This window comes from Tinamus guttatus, unplaced genomic scaffold (assembly GCF_059628265.1).
Source record: "Tinamus guttatus ecotype Peru unplaced genomic scaffold, ASM5962826v1 Tinamus_guttatus_pri_ptg000244l, whole genome shotgun sequence".
In the NCBI taxonomy this organism is placed as follows: domain Eukaryota; kingdom Metazoa; phylum Chordata; class Aves; order Tinamiformes; family Tinamidae; genus Tinamus; species Tinamus guttatus.
Window position 1 is genome coordinate 921,323 of NW_028288778.1, and position 22,921 is coordinate 944,243.

At 58.2% G+C, this 22,921-nt stretch overlaps 3 protein-coding genes across 4 annotated transcripts in view; 1 reads left to right on the forward strand and 2 right to left on the reverse strand.

Moving 5' to 3' along the window:
- WWP2 (WW domain containing E3 ubiquitin protein ligase 2) overlaps nt 1-9,674 on the reverse strand; it is a 37,479-nt gene extending 27,805 nt beyond the window's left edge. Inside the window, exons 1-5 of one of the 2 annotated variants that reach the window (XM_088526209.1) lie at nt 9,614-9,674; nt 8,386-8,469; nt 7,379-7,526; nt 7,060-7,178; nt 571-708 (exon numbers count right to left, since the gene is read on the reverse strand). In XM_088526209.1, coding sequence (XP_088382335.1) covers nt 571-708; nt 7,060-7,178; nt 7,379-7,526; nt 8,386-8,469; nt 9,614-9,659 — 535 coding nt within the window. In that variant the 5' untranslated portion in view covers nt 9,660-9,674. Of the gene's footprint in view, nt 1-426; nt 709-7,059; nt 7,179-7,378; nt 7,527-8,385; nt 8,470-9,613 lie in introns of both variants that reach the window. The other variant, XM_088526208.1, reaches the window with a different exon arrangement.
- Nucleotides 9,675-9,782: 108 nt separating this feature from the next.
- On the forward strand, nt 9,783-12,638 carry NOB1 (NIN1 (RPN12) binding protein 1 homolog). The gene is made up of 9 exons (XM_088526214.1): nt 9,783-9,873; nt 10,194-10,326; nt 10,648-10,781; nt 10,860-10,931; nt 11,177-11,314; nt 11,447-11,665; nt 11,791-11,888; nt 12,020-12,164; nt 12,346-12,638. The coding sequence occupies exons 1-9, from the start codon at nt 9,811-9,813 to the stop codon at nt 12,613-12,615; spliced, it is 1,272 nt and encodes a 423-aa protein (XP_088382340.1). The 5' UTR covers nt 9,783-9,810; the 3' UTR covers nt 12,616-12,638.
- A 7,534-nt stretch (nt 12,639-20,172) lies between these two features.
- NFAT5 (nuclear factor of activated T cells 5) overlaps nt 20,173-22,921 on the reverse strand; it is a 57,336-nt gene continuing 54,587 nt past the window's right edge. Inside the window, exons 13-14 of the mRNA XM_088526215.1 lie at nt 22,199-22,445; nt 20,173-21,213 (exon numbers count right to left, since the gene is read on the reverse strand). Coding sequence (XP_088382341.1) covers nt 22,207-22,445 — 239 coding nt within the window. The 3' untranslated portion in view covers nt 20,173-21,213; nt 22,199-22,206. The remainder of the gene's footprint in view (nt 21,214-22,198; nt 22,446-22,921) is intronic.

The window sequence follows — 22,921 nt, forward strand, 5'->3', positions numbered from 1 at the left end:
GCCGAGAGAACAGGAGTTGTGCTGGCAGCTGGCAACCAGCTCCCACGCGGGAAGGGAAGGAGCTGAGGGAAACCAGTGCCCAAAACAAGTGGAATCTTCCATGGCTACCTCCCGGGCAGGCCTTGACCAGCCAGACAGCAGTGTGCACCCCCTCCCCATGCACCCTTTGGCCACAGGGAACTGCCAACCTGAGCAGCTCGTCAAACACAGAAGACATTTCCCAGACCCAACACAGGGAAGCTAGGGAAGGGGCGAAGCCTCTCAGGCAGTTTGTGGAGGGCCCACAGACCAGCTGCTCCCTTCACATTGCTGGGGAGGCAGGAGCGCGGTCCTGTCAATGCCACCACTCCTGTCCCACCACTCGCCGGCTCCCACGGGAGCCCACGAGCAAGCTGCAGTGGGGACAGGCAGGAGCCGGAGCCTTACCTGGGAGGGGAGGTGGCTGCTGGCACTCGGGTGTTTGCTCAGAGGTCCTGAGGGCTGTGATCTCAGCCCCACTCCTCTCCCCGCCGCTGCTCACCGCCTCGTGCTCAGAGCTGCTGCATGCATGCGGAGCTGGGCGGCACTCACCCTCTGTCACGGCACTGCCATTAGGCAGGCTTCCCAGATCAACAGCAGGCCCGTCCAGGAAAATCGTCAGCTCGCCGCCGGAGACAACACTGCCTTTGTTCTCAGTTTGCAGGTTCAGGGTCAGCTGCCTGTTCTCCACTGTGGGAGATGAGGGGACATGGAGAGAGACACCAAGCAGTCACCACCAGGGAAGCCTGCTGCTCTGCAGGAAGGCTCCACAATCCCAGCTCCCCCATGGGACCTCAGTCTTCCAGCCCTCGACAGCGGAGTTGGACCTCCTCTCTCAAAGGACACGCATGGTCCTTCCTCCAGGTCCACGTGCCTCAGTGGGACACTGCAGACACCAGCCCAGCACTTACACACACATAGGGGACACGTCAGGGAGCAGCTGGTGAGCTACACTGGCTGCCGAGGACCTTCCTGAGGCCACGGCTCCCTGAGAAAAGGGCAGCCGCCCCATCCAGCACGGAGCAACTGCCCTGCAGGCCCCAGACCTCGCAGCGGGGCAGGCCCGGCGGGCGCCGGGGCCGCAGGGGACATCGCAGGAGCAAAGGTGAGATACGCGGCTGGTTTGATGGAACGAGCCGGGCAGAAAGAGGACGAGCTCCAGCAGATGCCCGGGACACGAAGCAGACCAGAGCACCATGCCAGAGGGTGACTGAAGGCCTGGCTTGCTGCAGCCAGGATCAGGGGAAACCTCCTTCCCGCCCAGAAAACCCAGAGGTTTTCTGGTTTTAACTACACAACAGCCCTATCGATTCCCTCATCCACCTCCCCGGCGTACCCGCCTCGCCGAGCGGCTTCGCGCGGCCGGGCCAGCCGCAGCTCCTTGCGCAGACGGAGCCGCGGCCCCGCGCGGAGGCCGCCCCTTCACGCTGCTCCCGCCGCAGACGTGGCCGGGGCTGCGCCGGGTGCCGGGCCGGCGGGCAGGGCGCCAGCACCGCTGCAGCGATGCCCCGCGGGGCCGCAGCGCTGCAGCACCCCGCTCTGCCACTGATGGACAGAAGAATTCGGCTGCCCCAGCCTGGGACACCAGCCCAGACGCTTCCTGACTCATCTGCTCAAATAATATTTTTATTATTTGCTCATGACACAACGGCACCCTTTTCTAGTAACCTGCTTTGTCCCAAGCAGCCGCAGGGAGGGCGCGGAAGCCGCCTCGACGGCACAAGGGGACCGTGCTGCTCTCCATGGCCCCAGCCCTCTGCAGCCCTGGGCTCAGGCACTGGGGATGGCCAGAGCAGCAAGAGCTCCCGCAACTGCCATCGACGCGGGGCCGATGGCTCCCAGCCCCAGAGAGCACGGGAGCTCCCCGTGGCTGGTGGCTATCGCTTCTCCCGGCCTTGCCGGGGCTGCTGGCCCTAGGGTCTGCCACACGCTAGGGCCACCAGGCTGCTCCACGCGGCCTGTGCCACACGAGGCGTTCAGCAGGTTCCCCAAAACCCAGGCCCTGCAGTGAAGACTGGGCTGCAGGACAAGCTCCGCTCACAGACCTTGCGAAGGCGCCCCAGGTGGTTAGTCCCCAGGAGCCACACGGCCTCAGCCAGGATCCTCCCCTCGCAGCAGCAGAACGTGCTCACACCGCAGCACGACGGCGGGAGCCCAGCGCCCATCCGCCGCTCGCTGCCCACCTAGCATCGCTCGGGAGATGTCACTTGAGGCACAGCCGCCCATACATACTACTGTCAACGTGCTTCCAAAGGGTACAGGTCTCACGGACTGCGTCGAGACGGAAGATGCTACCGATCACGCCTCGGCCCAGAACAAATCCAGAGCCTGTTTCTCCCCGCCTGCCCGGAGCCATAACGATCTGCGTTTCCTCCGAAGGGGGTGGGAGCGGCGTCCGCGCCGGGGCTCTGCAGCCCGTCTGCGAGCGCGCGCGCCCTCCGCGCCGCACAGACCCTCATTGTGAGCACCCCGGCCGGCGAAGGCAGCGCGCGAGCGAAGACGAGGTGTCTCCGAGTGCAGGATGTGAATATGAACCTCCCAGCCGGCTTCCTTCTCTCCTCTCCACCCCCTCCAGCTTTCTTAAAGAAAATAAACACTAGCAGAACCTTCCATTCACTGTCCCCGTCCAGCGCACAGGACGCACAAAGGGACATTGCTATTGCACCAACAGAGGGTCCCCTCAGCGGCTGTGCACAAAGGCTGCCTGTGTCTCACGAGCAGCCAGAATGTCAGAGGGATTATTATTATTTTGGGAGGGGGTCGGGGGGTGATTTGGTCCTGAATAAGGTCTCAGTTCAGCTACTTCCAGCGCCCCGCACACAGCATCAGAGCTCCCATTTAGCGGAGGCGAGCTGGAATTCCCACACAGCCCATTAAGCAGATTTACAGTTCCACGAAGTAAGGCTGGTAGCAGCAAGAGCAATAACGGCTCCGGGCCGAGCCCCGGCCCCCGGGGACCTCCCGTAACCGCACACGTCTGACACGGCTCGTTGGCACGAGCATCACGAACCGGCAGCGCGGCCGGGGCGGCCTCTTCCCCGGTGCGACGGCTCCATCTGCTCGCACGCGGCTGGAAAGGTTTCCAGACAGACGCCTCAAGCTTCCCACCCCTTCCAAGCCTCTTTGCATCGTTCCACTGGATGCATAGACCAGGGATAGACTCAAAGGCTCCACACAACCAAAGCTGTACCCACCATGACCCAAGGAAAGCCCTACACGGAGCAGCCAGGACTGCCATTTGCTCCAACAGAAGATGAGCAGATCCTCCAGACAGCACAACCACGTGCTCCAAACAGCAACTGCCCCCCTGGTTAATCCAATAGAAAAAACAAATCCCAAAGCTGAGGCCCTCTCTTTAAGGCACCTTGGGACTACACAGAAAAGGCAGAGCAGCAAGTCACTTCTGTGGGGGCTGTTCTTGGGCACGGTGACACGGGCGCAGTGACGTGCTGGCTTCCCTGTGCCACCCCACCACACGCAGCTGCCCAGCCAGCAGCAGCACATCCCGAACTCACCTCCCTGGTGCAGCGGAAAACCAGCTGAAGCGTTGGGCCTACCTGCGGCCAAAGGAATGACTCCACGCTGTGGCCATGATCCCTCTCAGAAAGTGGGAGAATGAGACCTTCCATAGCTATCCACAGGCCCAAGAGCAACCCAGAGGCTATGGGAAGGGATCAGCCTTCCTCTCCAGGCAGCGGGAGGATCTGCCCTGCTAACGACCCACTCTTGGACAGCAGCACTGCAAGAGGGTGCAAGCAGCAGGGCCCCGCTCAGATGGGTGCCCCATCCCACAGCAGCGAACAGGGCAGGGGAGCGAAAGGGCATCGTGTCGCGCGGGAGAGGCTGCTCCGCACCCGGGGACCGCAGGTCGGTAAAAATAACTGCCCCACTCTGCTTCCCATAACTGCAGGGCAGGAGGACCAGGAGCTCGGGCTTCTGTCTCCTTCCTCTGATCCACCAGCGAGCAAAGATGAGCTGGAAAGAGAACACCAGGGACCCGCTCCCTGGGACGGAGCGGCCAGCACTCTGCACCTCAGGGACCCCGGCCGCTCCTTGGCTTTAGGAGCAGAGAAGAGGCTGCTAAAGGGGACCCTGGTGCTGGCCAGGGTGCAAAGCAGCAGACAAGGGGCAGCGCTGGCGGTCACGGTGCCATCACAGCCACCAACCCAGCCAGCCAATTCTGTGTTCTCTTCACAGTCTGTGTGTTTGCCTTCATGCTTCCCTGCTCAAAGAGTCTCTGCTTTTGTAACACGCAGCAGAGCTCCTTTGACAGCACATTTGTGAAGTGGGGTCAGTCGCAGCTTTTCAGAGGTTCGGGGGCTTGTTGCTGGCTTCTCAATTTCTCAAGGCCGCGGCTCCAGCAGCTCTGCCTGAGGTGCAGCACAATGGAAAGAAAAGGCTTTGCAGGATCTGTAAAATCTTGGCATATGGTGCCACTCAAGAAACAGGAGCCTGTTGATGTAACTTGCAACCCGAGCAGCAAGTAATAAAATCCAGCGCTCTCCCTCGCGAGCCGCAGCCCGGCTCGTTCCTGCCGCTCCGGGGCCTGTCCCGACACCCACAGCTCGGGGCGCGGGGGGCCAGCGCGGCCCAGCAGCAGCTTCCACGGCCGAGCGCGGGGCCGGCGGGTCGCTCCTCGCACCGAGGGGCTCCCGGAGCCCCGAATACAGAGCGGCCTCCGCAGCGCACGGCGCGGAGGCCCCGGGCAGGGGCTGCGCCAGCGCAAACGAGCTGTTTTTAAAGGAGCCCTGGGAGCCGCTCCATAGAAGCCTCTAACTCATTTTCTGCCATTAAGCCCATTGCTCTCACCCACCTCTCCGTCTCCCTGTCCAATTCCCCGTGCAAAGCTGCACGGGTGCTGCCTTGCCAGAAAAGAGGCTGCATAGAGGGTCCCGGCGGCGGCTGCCAAGGGCGCTGGGAAACGCAGCGCGGTCTCAGAGCAAGGCCCGACCCTTGTGGAGAGGAGCTCGTCCCCGGCGGCCTGGCCTCCTCGCTCTCCACCTGCCCGGAGCTCCGGCCTCGGCCCCGAGGCGCTTCCACCTGAAGTGAAGCTTGCCAGAAGGACCGGGAGAGGGAGAGGGGGGCTGGAGCTTCATTCTGGCAAGCGGGAGCCCTCCTTACATTGCCCTGGACACCAAGGCCACCACCCTGCCAGAAACACCCACCTGCACAAACACAGGGTGACCAGAGCAGTTCTGCCACAGAGTATAACAACACCTCCAGAAACACAAACAAAAGGTCACAGCTACACTCAAGTGTGAGCAACTTCGAGAAAACCTTAGTTAGACCAAGTAAGCTAGAAAACGGGTCTGCTGCCAGCCAAGAACAGCCCTTGGGGTAAAACGCTCTCTCTAAGCAGAGGCTGCCTGCAAGGGTCTCTGCAAGGGGCAGAGAGCACATTCCTTGGAGCACCTTCTCCAGGCACAGGGAGGCTGGATGAGGACTTGAGCAGATGGCTGGAAAGGCCAGGGGGTGCTGAGGACCCCCCGGGTGCCCTCACAAGGCTCCAGGAGAAACTCCTCTGCCTCAGCCATATCGAGGAACCAGGAGAACTGGGGTCTGTGGGGGTCTCGGACCCACTGTGAGGGATCCCTGCCCTCCCTTGGGAGGCAGCTTGGAATCCCAAATCTGCTTTGGGGACCTACAACCTGGGCACTCCCAGCAAGCCCAGGCCAGCACATGGAAGCAGGGATGGCTCAAGGAGCAGCCTCTGAGCTCGCTACCCGGCGGGCAGGAGAAGACACCGGAGCAGGGAAAGGCTCCTCCTAGGAAGGGGTCTCCAAGCCCCCTCGGAGCCGCAGGCACTCAGCTACCACGGAGCTTCCTGCTGCAGGAAGGGCAGCAGCACCGGCCCAGGGGCCGGGCACGGCGCTGAGGCTGGAGCAAAGCCACGAAGCGCCAGAGCACCGCGGAGAAAGGGAGGGAGAGGGTCCCAGCCCGGCAGCACGAGCGGCACCTCCCCGCCGAGCAGGGCTCTGCGGCTTTAAGAATCCTCCCCCTCCCAGCCCACCGTGTCAGGAAAAATCTGACACGTTTTTTTCTGGTGCATGTTAACGGCCGGGCGAGAACAGCCAGTTGCCTTTTCCATTCATTTTCCATATGGGCCCCCTGGGACGGCCGCTAATGAAAGAGGCAATTGTGCCCCCGCCGCCGGCTGCGGCAGGTAGGGCGGGAGCCGCGGCCGCCCCGGGAACGTGGCGAGCGCGGGGAGAGCGCCCCGAGAGCCGCAGCGGGACCCTGGCGGGCGGCCTGCGCTGCACCCCGCTCCGCGGGATCCAGGACAGCGCCGCGAGCGCCTTCCCAAAGGGCACCCAGGCGGGAGCAGGAACCACCCAGAGGCGGACGGAGCTCCAGGTCCCCCCGGGCTCCGTGACGGGAGAGCAGCCGAGGGGCTCCCCGATGCCGCGGGTGGCCCCAGCAGTGCCAGCGCAGGGCCTCACAGCACCTGGAGGGCCCGCGGGGCCCTGGGCACGGCAGCCTGTCCCCCCAGGGCACGCTGGGGACACCGGTGCGGTTTCACGGCCTGGAGCTGGCAGTGCCACCCCATCCCCCGGCACAGCGGAGTCTGCCCGGCCCCGGGTCCCTCCCGCGCAGGAGGCCCCTCTCCCCCCTCAGTACCAAGTCTGTGTCTGCCAGTGGCTTTGCTTGGAAAGGAGAGGAGGCTCCTTTTCCTGCCCCGCGCAGCCGCGCGCCCTCAATGGAGGCCTTTATGCGGCACGGGCCACACTCTGGTGACCGCAAATGGCAGCAAAGAGCAGAGGGGTTTGTGTTTCCGTGCCGGCCGCGGCGCCCTGGCTAAGGAAGGCACCACGGCCGCCACCCTGGAGGCCCCGCGCTCAGCCCAGCTCGCACAACGTCGCCTTGTTCCCTGCCGGACCAGGGGCAGCTCCAGCCTCCGCCACACACGTACGGGAAAGGACCCCCATGGGGGACGGGGCTGCCGCCTCGCGGGGGCTCTGCCCGCACCCGGGGTGCCCCTCGCCCCGACAGCCGCCCCTCTGCAGAGGGGCCGGGCAGAGGCCGCGCGGGGCTCGTACATACGTTTCCCACCACTCTTGAGCAGGTTCCAGAGGCTGACGGAGGCTGCGCCCAGCAGCTCGTTCCTCAGCGTATGGCAGCTCCAAACCTTCAGGTCCAGGTGACTCTGGGCCGTGACGTTCCTGGGGGGAGACCACGCAGGGTCAGCGCAGCCTGGCGCACGTGCAGGGCCAGGCCCGCGGGAGCAGAGGGGCCCGTCCCTCGCGCTGCCCTTGCTCGGAGGCAGCTCCCTCAGGGCCCCCAGCAGCTCCCCGGTCCCCACAAGGAGCTGGAGCCCCAGGCCAGCTCGGCACAGCGCAGCCACCCCCGTGCCCTCACTTACAGCACGAGGATCTCGTTCCAGAGCACCTCCGAGATCCCGATCTGCTTCCCTGTCTTCTTGGTCTCGCCGGGGAGCCCGTCACCGGCCACCTCCACGTAGCAGTTCATGCGCGACTGGCGGCTCTGCGCCTTGGGCTTCACGGACACCACTGTGCACGGGGCGGCGCGGGCTCAGGCGGCCGCAGGGACCCGGCCCCACACACCTGCTGCCTCGGGGGCACCGCGGGCACAGAGCAGGCCCCCCATGGCAGCAGTGGCACCAGCTCGGGCACGCTGCCTCTCGCAGCCCCCCATCTCCCGTGAACGAGCTGGGCAGAGAGGAGGTTCTCCAGGGCACCCAGGAAAGAGGCGCCCGCTCCAGGGACCTCAGGGTGCCCAGGTGAGGCACAAGGTGCTCCTAAAGGGCAGGACGAACCTCCAGCAGGGAGGACAGCGCAAGGCAGAGCAGCGCACACAGCTCTGGGCGTCTGGAGCCATCTCGTGGCCACAGGAGCAGGAACACGTCCCCAGTAGAGCCAAGGAGCGCCCGGCAGAGCCCTCCGCTTCTCCAAGGCCTCTCAGGCACCCAAGGAGGGCGCCGAGGCTCCAGGCCTCACAGAGAAAGGCCCCCACAGCCAGCGTCCCTCCTCTGTCACCCGGGGTGGCACTGCCATTATTGTGAGGACAGGACACAGGGCAGGAATGTGGTTTCCTTGGCGGGACGCCCTACCCAGCCGCCACGTTCCCGGGGTCGCGATCCACATGCAGGGAAGGGCACCCAGCGCCCCGGGACACTGGCTGCTCCCTCGGCAGGACGGGGCGCCCGCCTGCAGGGTGGCGCTGGCTTCCCCGGCCCCGCTGCCTCCCCGGGCAGCGTCCCGGCCCCGGGGCGCAGGGAGAGCACAGCCCTGGGAACATCCCTCCCTCCAGGAGCTGCTGGGGCCAGCGCGGAGGCACCCGCTGTACCCAAACAGCCACATTCCTGGATGCTGGAGCCGGCCCTGCCTCCCGCGCCGCCGCGGGACCCACCTTTCACGGAGAGCTGGGACTTCTCGCAGGGCGGCCCTGCCCTGGCCCTGCTGGTGCTGGCAGAGGCCATGGCATCACCACGGGCTGCAAGGCAGAGACGGGAGAGCTGAGCAGCCCCGCGGGGCGGGAGCCGGGGCCGCCTGCGGCTCCCTGCGGCCGCTGCGCCAGGACGAGGAGCAGCGGAGCCCGGGGGAGGCGCCGCACCGCGACGGGTCGCAGACACCCGCGGATGTTCACGGAGCGCCGGGAAGGGGCCGGTTGCCCCTCGGCATCCCCAAAGGCTTCAGCCCCGCGAGCGCAGCTGGGGAGGAGACCGAGAGCTCGGCTCAGCCCGGGATGCCCACGGAGGCGCCTTGTAACCACGGGCTCCCTCCCCTGCGCGGGTGGAAGCGCAGCATGTCCCAAAGAGGGGAACCCTGTCCCTGGAGCCTTGGGGATGGACGCCCGGGGCACCGCGTTGGAGCAGCTCCCGTGATGCAGCGGTCACCGAGGAGCTCGAGCAGCACGAGGACAGAGCAGCCCCCAAAGCAGCAGAAAGACGGGGTGGCCGCCCCACTGCTCCAGGAGCAGCCGCAGCGCCGGCCACGTGCGACGCCAGCACGAGGCTGGTCCGGGCCCAGGAGAGAAGGCGACCGGGTCCCAACAGCCTCCCGAGGCCGCAGGCCGTGGCCACCCCCGCTGCACACAGAGGGGTCAGGGGGACCGGAGGAGCCCGACCCCACGGGCTGCGGCCGACGAGCGGCGCCTGCAGCAGAGCCAGGGCCGGAGCCCGCAGGGGCCACGCGGACACGGGCGCCACGGGGCAGACGGGGGCCCGGGGCGCTTACTGAGCAGGGCAGCAGCGAGCGCAGGGACCCGATCCCCGTCCCGCTCCCGCGAACGCTCCCTGCTCCGGCGCCCCGGGAAGCAGCGGCTCGGGAGGCGCACGAGGAAACGCTCGTGCCCGGCTGCAGCTCTGCCCGCGGGGGAGCCCCCCGCGCGGGCTGCGCCTTAAACCCTCCGTGCGGCGGCTCCCGGCCCCGGAGCGCCGCGTCGCGGCTCGGCAGCTCCCGCGTCTCCTGCCCCGCGGGCCGCTACCTGCGGAGGGGCCTCTGCGGGGCTAACGGCGCCGGCCGCCCCCGCGGCTGCCCCGGGCCGCGAAGGACCCGCTCGCGGCTCCTGCCCCCGTCCCGCAGACGCCGCGGAGCTCCCCGGCCCCGCCCCCCGCGGCTCCCACCGCCCCCGTTACCGGCGGCCGCTGCGCTCCCACTTCCGGCTCCCGGCGCCGCCGTCATGTGACCGCGCTCGTCACCTGACCCGCGCAGCCCGGAAGCGGCTCCCGCGAGCCGGCGGCGCGGTCCGGCAGCTCCCAGCGTGCCCCGCGCGGACTACAGCTCCCAGCGGGCCGCGGGGCGCTACGGGGCGCCGCGAGGGGCGCGCGGGGCCATGGCGCGCGTGGCGCACGTCGTGGCCGACGCGGGCGCCTTCCTGTGCGCGGCGCCGCTGCAGGTGCCGGGAGCGGGAGAGGGCCCGGGAGCGGGGCCGGGGATGGGGACCGGAGCGGGGCCAGGAGCGGGAGCGGGGATGGGGATCAGAGCGGGGCCGGGAGCGGCGCCGCGCTGGGGATCGGAGCGGGAGCGGCGCCGGGAACGGGGCCAGGAAGCGGGGCCAGGAGCAGGAATGGGAGCGGGGCCGGGGATGGGGATGGGAGCGGTGCCGAGAGCTGGAGTGGAGCTGGGATCGGAGCGGGGCCGGGATCGGAGCGGGGCCGGAGCCGGGAGCGGGGCCGGGATTGGAGCGGGGCCGCCGCTGACGCCCCGCGCCCGCAGGACGTGGCGCAGAGCGTGTACACGGTGCCCGAGGTGGTGGCCGAGATCCGCGACAAGGCGACGCGGCGCCGCCTGGCCGCGCTGCCCTACGAGCTGCGCTTCCGCCGCCCGCGGCCCGACTACGTGCGCCTGGGTGAGACCCGGCGCGGCTCGACCCCCCGGGACCGGCTCCATCCTCCCCGGCCCGGTGGTCCCGACACGGAGCCTCCTCCCGGGCCCGATCCCGGGGTCTCCCGCCCAATTCCCCTCGGTCGCGATCCCAGTCCGGTCCTGATCCCAGTATTGCCGCCTTCTCCTGCCTTTTCCCGCTGTCTCTCTCCTCCCAAACCCAATCCCGGTTCCTCCTGCCCCCCGTCACCAAGTAGCCATCGCTCCTGTCCCTGTTCTGCCCCTGGCCCCCCGCCGCTGCCCCAGCCCGCTCCGACCTGCCCCCGTCCTGCTCCCTGTCCCGCAGTGACCGACTTCGCCAAGAAGACGGGCGACTACCCCAGCCTCTCGGCCACCGACCTGCAGGTTCTGGCCCTCACCTGCCAGCTCGAGGCCGAGGTCGTGGGGCCCGAGCGGCTTCGGCAGGAGCCGGAGGACAAGGTAGGGCCGGGCCGGGGCAGCCACATGCCTAGCACGAGGCAGCCCCGGCCCCACCGACCCGCCGTGCTCCCTCCTCAGGTGCAGCTCAGCTCCTCCCTGCAGCACCCCGAGGCCCCCCTGCACCTTGCCGGCTTCCACCTGCCCTCCAAGGTAGGGGACGGGGACACCGTGCTCCAGGGAAAGGGATAGGGACACCGTGCTCCAGGGAAAGGGATAGGGACAGGGACACTGTGCTCCAGGGAGAGGGAGGGAGACAGGGACACAGAGCTCCAGGAAAAGCGATGGGGATGGGGAGGGGAATTAGGGATGGGGATGGAGCCCTGCAGGGCCCAAGGACACGGCCCTGCAGAGCCCTCGGGTGGGCAGCAGGCAAAGGGCCCCTGTCCTGTGTCCAGCACAAGCGCCCGGGAAAAGGGCAGCGCCTGCCCAGCCCTGAGAGGAGCCCGGTCGCAGCCGAGAGCCCCGAGTTCAGCTCCTTCCTCTACTGGCGAGCGCCCCTGCCCAGCATCGAGGAGGACCTGCAGGAGCTGCTGGTGAGACCCAGGGCCTCCCCGGTGCTTCCTGCCCCGTTTTTGTCCGGCTTCGGCTCTCTTGGGCGCCTCTCGCCAGGCTGCCGGCGCTGAGGGCGCTGCGGGGGCCTTGGCTCATGGTCGCTCCCACCCCAGAACGCTCACGCCGTCACCATCCGTCCAGAGGGGGATGAGAAGCAGCAGAGACCAGAGAACGGGGACAGCGCTGCAGAAGAGGAAAGCGAAGAGGAGAGTGACGATGAAGGCTGGATCACACCCAGCAACATCAAGGAGGTGCAGCAGGACATGGGGCACTTTGACACCGCTCCCGCTGGCGTGCAGGTCGGCTGCGTCACCACCGACTTCGCCATGCAGGTGGGTGCCGGCGACTGCTCCGAGGCCTCTGCTGCTTTGCTGCCGAGGGCTGCTCTTGCTGCCGAGGTTGAGCAGAGCTTGGCCGTCCCACCTCCCGGGGCCCCGTTTCTCCCTGCTCGTTGCAGAACGTGCTGCTGCAGATGGGGCTGCACGTGCTGGCCGTGAACGGCAGGCTGATCCGCCAGGCCAGGAGCCACATCCTCCGCTGCCACGGCTGCTTCAAGTGAGTGCCCAGGAGCGCCGCTCCTCCCGCCCCTTCAACCTGGGCTGGCGCTTTTCCTGCCTCGTGTGGCCAGAGGAGCCTTAGCTCACGTGGGCCCAGGAGCACCGAGTCCCTCTGTCACTGTCCTGCAGGACAACTTCCGACATGAGCAAGGTGTTCTGTCCTCACTGCGGTAACAAGACTCTGAAGAAGGTTGCGGTGAGCGTGAGCGACGACGGGAGCCTCCACCTGCATTTCTCCCGCAACCCCAAGGTGCTGAACCCGCGCGGGCTCAGGGTGAGTAGATGCTCTCGGAGCTGGTGGCACCGCTCAGGCCGGGGTCGAGCCGGAGCCGTCCTGACCTTCCCCAGCTCCGGGGCTTCCTTCGCCAAGCTCCGTGCCGGCAGCAAAGCCGCCGTTGAACAGGGAAGCCCTTTGTGGGAGAGCGCGAGCGTGACGGCCTCTGCTCTGCCCCCAGTACCCGCTGCCGGCTCCGCAGGGCGGGAAGCACGCGAACAACCCGCACCTGGTGGAAGACCAGCCCTTCCCGCAGCAGCGGCTCTCGCGGAAGGCCAGGCAGAAGACCAACGTCTTCGACCCCGACTACGTTGCCGGGGTGTCTCCCTTTGCGGAAAACGACATCTACAGCCGCGCGGCCAACCTGCAGATCCGCGACACGGCGCTGGGCGCGGGCCGGCGGCGCCTCAACCCCAACGCTGTCACCAAGAAGTTTGTGAAGAGGAGATGAGCTGCGGCCCTCCCGCCGGCGCTGCGGGGACGCGCCCTGCACGGGGCCCTCGCGTCGCGGCCCGCGGCCGACGCGCTCGGAGGATGAGACGTTTCCTGGGGCTGCTCCGAGGCAGCGGCCCGGGACGAGTGCTGGGTTTTAACTTTTTAGCTTCTGTGGACGGGTAAAGGGACAATATCTGCATTTCATGAGGCCTCCAAGCTGAGCTGGTTGCCAGCCCCAGGGGGAGGGCACGGCCTGCATGTCACTGCTTGTCCCCTGGCACCCCACAGCAGCGGGCATCGGTGCCCACCCCAAATAAAACCAAACCAGTCATGGTGCCTCAGTCCTGCTTCGGTGTGGGTGGTGCGCAGCTGTGAGGAACGGAAACCCCGGTGTGACAGCAGCAACACGCGGCCCCGCGGGGCTGCAGGGCCCCAACCGCCCCGAGCGATTCCTGTTCCCTGCGGCCGCGGTGCCGGTGTCCGGCCGAGTCCGTCTGTCCGGCCCTCTTGGCAAACGGCCGCCTCTTCCACTGCATGGAGGTGCCCCCAGCGGCTGGGCCCGTGCTGGAAACCCTGGGTTGCTGCAGCCCCAGGGGGCAGGAAGGAGGGGACAGGGGATGCTCCCCTGTCAGCCCTGCTGCGTCTCATAGAGACCTTCCCCGTGGGGAATCCAGGGAGGTCCTTTTACTCCTTTTGGACAACTTCTGTTAGATTAGAAATCAAATTGCAGCCTGCAGCAGAAGCAGCAGCAAAAGCAGAAAGACAAAAAACCAAACCATCCCCTCCCCACCACCAACAGAAATGCAAATAAAAGTTCCTTGGATCAGCTGGAGGAGCTGACCAGGAGCTTCCACAGCTAAAAAGCAGCCAAAAGGTCATCAGCAGGAGCCCAAGGAGCGTTGCTGAAGGAGCTGGGCAGCAGCTACAAAAATAAACTAGAAAATGGGTTCCAAAGTGGTGTGAAATGACCTGAAGAGCCTGATGGCTGCAGGAAGAGGCCGAGCGGAGCGGCTGGGGCTGCTGCTCCCGGCGCAGGGAGGCTGCAGCCGGCGGCTCCAGCGGCAACGGCCCCTTCGCGGCTGCCTGTGGCCACGGCCAGGTTCAGGGCAGGGCATATGTCAAGAACTGTGGCCCCTTTATGTTACTGGGATGTATGATTGCAAAAATAAACAAAAAATGCAAAAAACTAGAACACCTACCCTCTCCCTCCAGCCTTCACACACAGATCCAGCTCGCAAAGCAGATTCTGTTTGTGTTTTGCATCTGTCCGACCTCAGTTTTCAGCTGCTGCACTCCCGCCTGCTCCCTTGCAGCTTAGAGCCCTTCTGGAATTGCTGTTTTCTCCCCGTGAAAGGACTTAGGTGCTGCAGTCAAACAGAACACGTAGTTAAGCAGCAGTTGAGAAGTTAAACAGACTAATCTCCTCAAATCTCCCTAAATCTTTCATAATAAAGCACTTTGTCCAGCTCTCAGGATAATTTCACTGTTATCTCTACCCCGCCAACACGCACACGATGACTTTTCAAAACAGCCCCTTGGGAAAACACGACAGCAGAACAGGACGGGATGTTCCCCCGGCGCTTCCCGGCTCCTTCCCTGCGGAAGGGCAGCGGAGGGGACGCGCGCCCAGCTCGGCAGCACCCCGGGACGGCCACCAAGGCACAACGGAACCTCACAGCTCTTGGGAAGAGGGGGACGGCCGTGGGGACCCAGTGATGGCGCAGGCCGGCGTCCGCGCTCCCGGCATCCCGGAGCCGCCGGTGCCGCTCGGAGGCTCCCGGCACCCAGGTCCGGTCGCTGCCTCCTGGCAGGGTGCGGAGTCGCTGCTGAAGAAGCACAACCAGAGTTTACACTGTAAAATGAAAACTTTCATTGTTTTATTCTTGACTGCAGCTGTTTACAGAAATATAGTTGCGAGTATACAAATGTCCCAATAGAAGCAAAATATTTTATTTTTATTTTTTTTTAATATTCAACAAGTTATCACAGAATAGCTAAAAACATAGATGCAAATGAAATATCCCCTCAGAGAACAAACTGAAAACACCGGGTATCAGTGCTTTGAAACCCCCCACTACGAAAGCCATATACACAGAACGCACAAAGGAGTATCTGGTGCTACTTTCACATTGCAGGACGATGGAGAAGGCAGCTCAGTGGGTGATCAGTGCCCGCCAGAAAGGCTTGGCAGAAAGGCCAGGGAACCGCTCGAGAGGACGCAGCCGGCGCCGGGAGAGCCCGGAGCCGCTCGGAGCCGACCCGCGCTCACCTGCAAGCGCCTCGCTCCTCCCAGCAGAACAGCAAAGCTTCCCGCGCCCCGTGCTCCATTCAGGAGGACATTGGAACTTGTTTTGCCACCCGAAACACCTAGAAACGCTGCGGTGTTATCAGCTGAGCCTTGCACCCGCTCGGGGCGCCGGGACGGCAGCGCGCGCCCGCACAGCCCCCGGCGCGCTGGGACGTGCTGCAGGGTCCAGGGAATAAAAAAAGAAGTTAAGGCAGTTTAAACACCCCAACACGGGGCCTTTTGCTAACCCGAAAACAAAAGCAGGCGCCCACAACTGGGACACTGCCGAGGACCTGCAGGAGACGGATGCGAAGCCCTGGGAGCAGGGAGAGCGGCAGGACCCTCACCCGGGCCACGGCACCTCGGGGCTGGGAGGCAACTTCTGCTTTCGGGGTGGGAGAGGTGCTTTGCTCAAGCCTGTGTCACGATGCCTATTCATTAACCTATTTTGAAATTGCAGTGCAATAGAGCACGTTTGGCAAGAAAAGCCTTGGGGGGCAAAATACATTCTATTGCTTTTAAAATCTGGATCTCTTTTAAAGGGTTTAATTTCTTACACTTTTAATTTCTTTCTGTTAGCAAGTCAAAGCAATGGTCCTCACACCTAGAAAATACCCAAGGAGAACGTCTGCTAGCTTCTATTTCTTCAATACAAACTCAGTTAAAAAAAACAACAAAAAAAAATTGCAAGATGCGTTGCCCTATAGGCAAAAATCGGAGTAAACAGAAAAGGAATGAGCTACAGATCGGGTGTCATCGCGGTTCCAAGGCAGCCCAGCTGAGCAGCAGCCAGGTCCTTCGCTAGGTGAGAAGGACGAAGGACCCCCCGTGTCCGTCCCCTCCTTGGAGCTGCTGCGGGGGCTCCCGGACCGGCACCGTGGGGCTGGGAAGGGCCAAGGCCCCACAGGGAGCAGGGAGCAGCCCCGACGGGAGCGCGGAGGGAGCAGGTGCCCGGGGGCTCCTCCAGCCCTCGGGTGGGCAACGCTTCCCCCACAGCCGTCAGTTCTACTGTTCTAACACCGTCTACGCAGCGACTAACAAAAATATATACAAAATACAAAAGAAAAGTCTACAGCTGTTTCAATAAGTCACTTCACTTTAACCCCGTGGGTTTTGGCGAGGAGCTCAAGAGCAGGGCGCGTTTCGGGAACAACACTAGCACTAGCACCACGCGACAGGACTCACTGGTGTTGATACGGCTATTGATCAGCTACTACAAAAACCTTGGTAAATAACCTCCAGCTAAGGAAATTATTTTAGATTTATAAAAATGTAAATATATCCATATACTATGCATGTGTATACTAATTATTTATATATGTAATAGATATATGATTCTAATATATACATATAAACAAGCCTGGGACACTCAGGCAATGCATATTTACACACCTATACAGATTCTATGAAGGAAAAGCCTCTCCTGCGCAACCCCTCAGCACTGAACGCCCAACTGGGAATTTCTGAGCATGTTTTTCTGCGTTTTTCCTTGTATCTGGACAGTGCCCAGCGCATTCCGGAGAGCCCTGGCTTGGCTGTGGCGGCTGTTGGGCACCGTCGCACACCGGCACGGCGGTGCGGGCACCCGGCACGGTGACAGGCAACAGCCGGACACGCGGAGCGTCTCCAGCAAGGGAGCCGCCACCATTCCCACCACCAAACAGAAAAGCACTTAATTCCTTGGAAGTTAGTTTTGCTCTTAAAGAGAAGTCGCTAGTGAACAATTTGTATTTCCCGTCTTTTCACTTTCCACCTGTATCTCACAGCTCAGAGCACCCTAAGCAATTCACCCCCCTAGTTCTTGTTTCCATCACTCCACTAAATGTGTAGAACCCTTCAAAGTCCTCTCCTGTGACTACCCTGAATGGGTAAGCTCAAAAATTTGTCCTACAGATTTGAGATCCGAAATTGGACAGTGCAACTCTTGACTGTTAAAGAATGTGCACATGCGTTCACACACTCACATATATACATATATTTGGAGGCAACAAATTGTAACTTTTTATTCCAATAAGACTTTTTTTTTATTTTAAAATAAATCTCTACTGCTACTCCATTCGTGCTTTAGCTCATGTTGTAGGGGAAATGCAAGCTCCTGACCCATTTGGTATTTATTTGAAGGCCATGGAAAGACAGAGTAGGAGGTCTGCCAGAACAAGGAATTTCAATTTCTTTTGGGGAATTATATCCCAAATCAAAACCACAAAAGAAGCTTAAAAATGCTCAACTTGGAAAAGTTGGGGGAATGTCCATGGATAGAGCTGCCCAGGCTCTTAGTATTATCACTGAAAGCATTGCCAAGGTTACAAAATACCTAATAGCTCATGTTTTATTTTGCTTTAAAAATAAAGTAACCATCCTGCCAGTAATTAAAATTTACAATAAAACGCTTGGTGGTTAAACATCTACTTCAAAACAGCAAGGCTAAAATTATTTCCTGAACTGTTTTTCTGCTAAAGTACCAGCAAAGCATTTGGCTTGAGCATCTGCTGAAAGAGAAGACAGGAGGCAGTTAATGACAGTGAGCGAAGCTGCCAGTTAAACACCAGCAACCACTTCTTGCCAGAGGAAATGGTCAGCCATTAACTTAGTGTACTATACTATTCACGAGAACCATTATTTCTTTAAAAATGGGCAAGAGGAGGGGGTGGAAGACGAGGCTGCGGGGACGGCGCCGGGTGCCGGGGGCTGCGGTGTGGGCTCAGAGCAGGGCACCACCTGCAAAAACAGCAACGCTCAGACTGCCTTTTTAAACAAACCCCAAGCAGCAGAGAAGGGAAATATAGAGAAAATCTATCCTAGCACTGCGGCTGTACAGTTTGTTTGTTTGTTTGTTTTTTCACCTGGAAATATTGTCTGTAGCTAATTGTTGCTCTGTGGACATACTAAGTTCTCCTTTCTAGTAATGGCAGGAACTTGAATTTCAGAGACTCACCCCTCAGCCCTTCCCAACCTTCCCAACCAAAGGGACGGGGCGCGATGCCGCTGCCTCTCGCAGGCCGGGGAGCACGTGCTGCAGCGCGTAAAGGTGCAGGAAACAAAACGCAGGGCAAGCTCCAACCCCCAGCTGCTTGAATCACACAAGGAAACAGGACTCGGATAAAATCCAGACGCGGCTCACGCTGTTCTCGGGTCTTTCTGCCATCAAATCCTGCAGGTTATCTTCAGGCTCCTTCTTGGCTCTCAAACCTTTTCCGTTAGCCCCTGTAACGGCTGCTGGCAAACAGCAGTTCGGGCACTAATCAACCACTGAGCAACCTCTTCGTTCATAAGACAAATACTTTTTGTAACCAAATCACATGTTCGAAGTGTTGTACATTTAAACATTGACCTAAAATGGACAAGATAAATTTAACACAAGAAAGAAAGGTGTTATCCAAAAGTGAAAATGTGAAAGCACAGCCCTTGTTATAAGCAACCTAAAATATGCACACGATTCAAACACCCCCTCGCCCTGGAGCTTTAGCAGTCTCGGTAAAACGTTATCTGTTGGACACCCATATTATTGGATGGAGAATTGGTCCCAGGTGACTTGGCACTGACCAACAGCATTTCAAAACATGGATATTTCCCTTCAGAACGACACGGAGCAGCGTACGAGTGCATTTATCATCCCTATCACTTCTGTGTATGAAGGCCCAAGCTGATGCCCAACGGCTGGTCCTGGGACTGGGAACTGCAGGAGTCGCCAGCTTATTTGGAATAACTGGTTATCGACTTCCACAGTCATCTGGAAGCTGGTTCAATCCATAACACCCAGTCTTCTACATATCCTCATAGAGCATTTAGCCAATGCTGCAAGATTGCTCTTTTCATATCATGAACCATAACAGGGTCTAGTTACATATTTTCTGAGTGGGACACAAAAAAAAGAAAAAAAATCACAGGAAGAAAAAGTATGGTTCAGAGTTAAAAAGCAGTTCTGGACATTATGAAGCAGGGAATTGTTTTTTATCATGATTAAAATTTCAAACATTTTAGCATAATTATAAATTAAAAAGTTAAAACATAAAGGCGCTAAAATAATAAAATATTAAATAGACAATGATAGTGGATAAAAGCTGAATGGCTCATTCTGAATGAAACCCATCACTTATATATGCCTAAATGCCTACGGGTTTCCTTACTAGATCATATTGCTGAGTGACAGACACATCAAAACACACAGTGAAGCTTCCCATAGCCAGTCGGAACAAGAAATTGCCTGATGGAATGGCGAGAGATGAACAAGTTATTTATGTTGCAAAAAGTACTTAAATACTCAATAAAGACATAACAAACCCCACCCCACCCCACTGTTATCAGACGCCACGTTGTGGTAGAACATCAGACAAACTCACAAATTTACCACAAAAATGTGTGGCAAAAGAATATTTTATATATATGTATATATATAAATTTTTATATTTATGCCAATGTACTCACTCAGTACAAATAGCAAAATAGTATACCATTTCCTAAATACAAAATATAGCTTTCCAAAAAAATGAAACACACATTAGATATAAACCATCCAAAACTTGAACGATTGAAAACTGTATTCAAAATTAAATGACCCAGAGCAGGTCTCTTTCTGAAAAGTTCCCTTCATATCGGCAAGAAGCCTTACTACTGAAAACGTAATTCAATGCCTCTCAATGAGAGAGAGAAAGAGAGAGACAGAAAGAGCAAATGAACAGGACAGACTGACAAACAGGAAAAAAACATTAAGACCAACAAAAACTCTACACGGCTCAACTAAGCACACACATCGGGGAAAAACACACAGGAAACGGGCCAGAGGAACTCGAATCCATTTACAGACTATTCTTGGTTATGCAAAATAACAGAATGGAAAAGGACATGACAGCAGCTACAGGCCACCCAGGCAGGGCTGCCGGCTCCAACGGCATCGGCAGCTCCCACGCGCAGGACAAGGAGAGGAGATTCCCAGCGAGGCCGGCGGGAGCTCCCGGGAGAGCCGGGCGCCTCCACGCAGCTCCACGGGCTGGAGTGGGCGATTTTTACATTCTGAAACATGCGTCTATTTTTTTTTCCTGATTGAAACACGGTAATGTAGAAGCTCTAGGTAGGGCACTGCCAGGAGAAGCCACCTCAAATCCACGTGAGCTCAATATGATACAGAGACACGGCAGCTCGAGGCTGGGGGAAATTCTACAGAACGCTTAGAAATGCTGTGATTTCCCCTCTGTTTGGACTTAAGCTAAGATTTCCATTGGCAACAGGTGGAAAATGACAGGTAAAGAGGATTCTGGCATTTGGAGGGTGGTGGGAAAATCACTTCTCTCCTTAATCCTTGGTTAGTTGTCAAAGCTTCTACTGACTAAGCAACTCAACAGCACAAAGGCAGGTGCCACAGATTCCTAAAAGCTGTTTCAGATCTTTAAAGCCAGTAGGATAGTTGTATCTTTTCTTAAAAAGAAAGAAAACCGATATGAAACTGAGGGAGGGAGAAGGAAAAAAAATGAAATGAAAAGCCTGTTTTGAGCATGGGCAATGCAGCTGTAACGAGTTCTGACCTAAGCGGCCAGAGTGAGAGACATGAAGGAGTTTCCTCAGCCATGCAGATTGTTCCTTTCAATCTCAAGGTATCTTAGAAGGTAAAAATTTAGAGCATAATTTATTTTGAAAGTTCCCCTTCATTTCTTCATTTTGTTAGAGCCACCAAACTTATGTACAATTACATGTAAGAGACATATAAAACCGTTAATCACATTCTCAGATGGGAAGCACCCACCCTGTCTGGCTATCTACAGTAACAAGCGATTCTCTGCTTGGTTGTTATGTTTATCGGAATTTTCTTTATCACCTACAGCAGTTCCAAGCACGGTACTACTCTCCCGCTCTACTTTAAAATGTGTGATCCCTTCAGTGATGACAGCTATGCTATGAGTCACAGCTCAGGTCACAAGCATCTGACATTTCTGCTTCATAAGCTTGTCTAGTCAAGAGAGGAGATGAAAAGAAGGAAGAGAGGAAAAAAAGTAAACGTGGTAACACGTACTATTTTCTAACAACAATAATAACTGACCAGATATGCTTTAAATTCAAAGAGAGCCCCGCTGTTAGTGAGGTCTAGGAACCTGGAAATAGCACAGTTCCACGCCCCAGTAAAACAAAGCATAGCTTTTCAACCATTATTGGCACCAGGAATCTCAAATACTATGGTTAGAGCCTTAGGTGCAATACACTGCAGTAGGCCGCGTATGTGCTCTTTAGAGAAGAGGGCCACTTTTTGACAGAAGCAGGCAGTTCCACACAGCCTAATCCCGAGTCACAAGGTCTGAGAGGATCAGGGAAATCGTCATCTTTTTCTTCATAGATTTTCTGCAGGAAGAAAACAAGTAAGCAAAAAAGTTAAGCTAAACTAACAAAAAGCATCCTCTGATGTGCAGGTAGTTCCTTCATCTTGAAAATGCCATTCTCCAGCAGAAACAAATCATGAGCAAAGAGCACACTGCAGCACACCTGCATAGAACAGGACAAGGAGGATTATCCTCTGCTATATATATACATATATATATATATATATACATATATATATATATATATATATATATATTTCTTAATTCCCAACATCACTTAACAGTTTAGAAATTGAAGCGTACCACTTAAGTGAAACTTAAGGGGGATTCTGGACAGCAAAACAGTTTCTAAAACCAAGTTACGCACAGTGGACCACACCGGACTCCAGAGCCCTTCAGGACTTGGTGCTTATTTGCAAGTAAAGCCTTTTCCAGGCCTTGGCACCTTCTAAGATCAGAATGTGTTCTAACAAGTGCCAACTGCACTAGCTCATTTTGAACAGTCTCGGCATGTGGCGCTCACACAACCCTCCACATCCTCTTTTCTTGCACCTCTTTTCTCTTTATATTATTGCAAACAGGAGGACAATTACAAAAAAGTCCCAATTTCAGGCATAATTCTACCCAATAAGCCTAAAATTTTAAAATACAACCACACTCCACAATGCTTTTATCTGCCAAACCATCAGTGATCCACTCATTCCTGCTTCCTAACGAAGTACCTGCACTGTTACAGCGGGTAACAAATACATAGCAGTTAAAGAACAAAACCCAACCTCAGCCAGCTGTTTTGCAGAAATTCTGACCTCTGACTGTAATAAATAACTCCTCACTCTGCTTGCATTGTACCCTTAGTTCAGCATTACTGACACTTTAGCTGACCTCTTAAAATGTGCTGAGACACTCCAAAGTTCAAACACTCATTACATTTAGTACAAAGACGCCCAAAAACTTACTGAACAAACTGCACGACAGGAGAGAAGCGCAGAGCCAAACACACTACTCACTTGTCTCACTAAAACGAGCCAGCCATGCTGTTCCCCTGGTTTTGCAAGGACACCAGCAGATCGTCGATTTTCTCCATATTCTGGTTGGCTGCCATGGCCGAAGGCAGAGGAGCCGCCTCGGGAAGCTGCTGGGAGAGCAGGGCTGGCACCGCCGCCTGCCCCTCGCTCTGGGGCTGGCCGGGCTGGCTTATGGCCATCAGCTCCTCGGGCAACGCGGCTGCTCCGGAGGTCAGGAGCTGCCCACAGTCTGCAAGTGAAGAACAAACAAAGCACCAGTTACATTCAGTTCACACACATCATGCATTTTTTACAATATGCACTCTTCTCTTCCCATCTTCCAAAAACTCAGGAAGCTAAGGGAAATGTGGAACAAAAATACACTTTCTGAGGTGCATCTGAGTTTTTTTTTTTTTTAAAGCACCTATCTTGAAAATACAAATACATCCACACCTAGGTCACAGCAGCAAAGCTTGGAAAATACAGATCATGCAAAAGTTCATGTAGCTTCTAACATGACATTTTATCTGTAAATATTAAAAAGAGGCAATATCTAAATTTACAGCATTACAAAGAATGAAAGAGAATAAAGAAACACATAGGCCAAAAGTCATTGGACACATTTCAGATTTATCCTGAAAACCTCAGATGTCAAAACAGTTCAGATTTTCCTTCCCAGAACTGTCTGTGGCAGATTTTTCAGAAATATCTCCCTAGCCCCTCTCA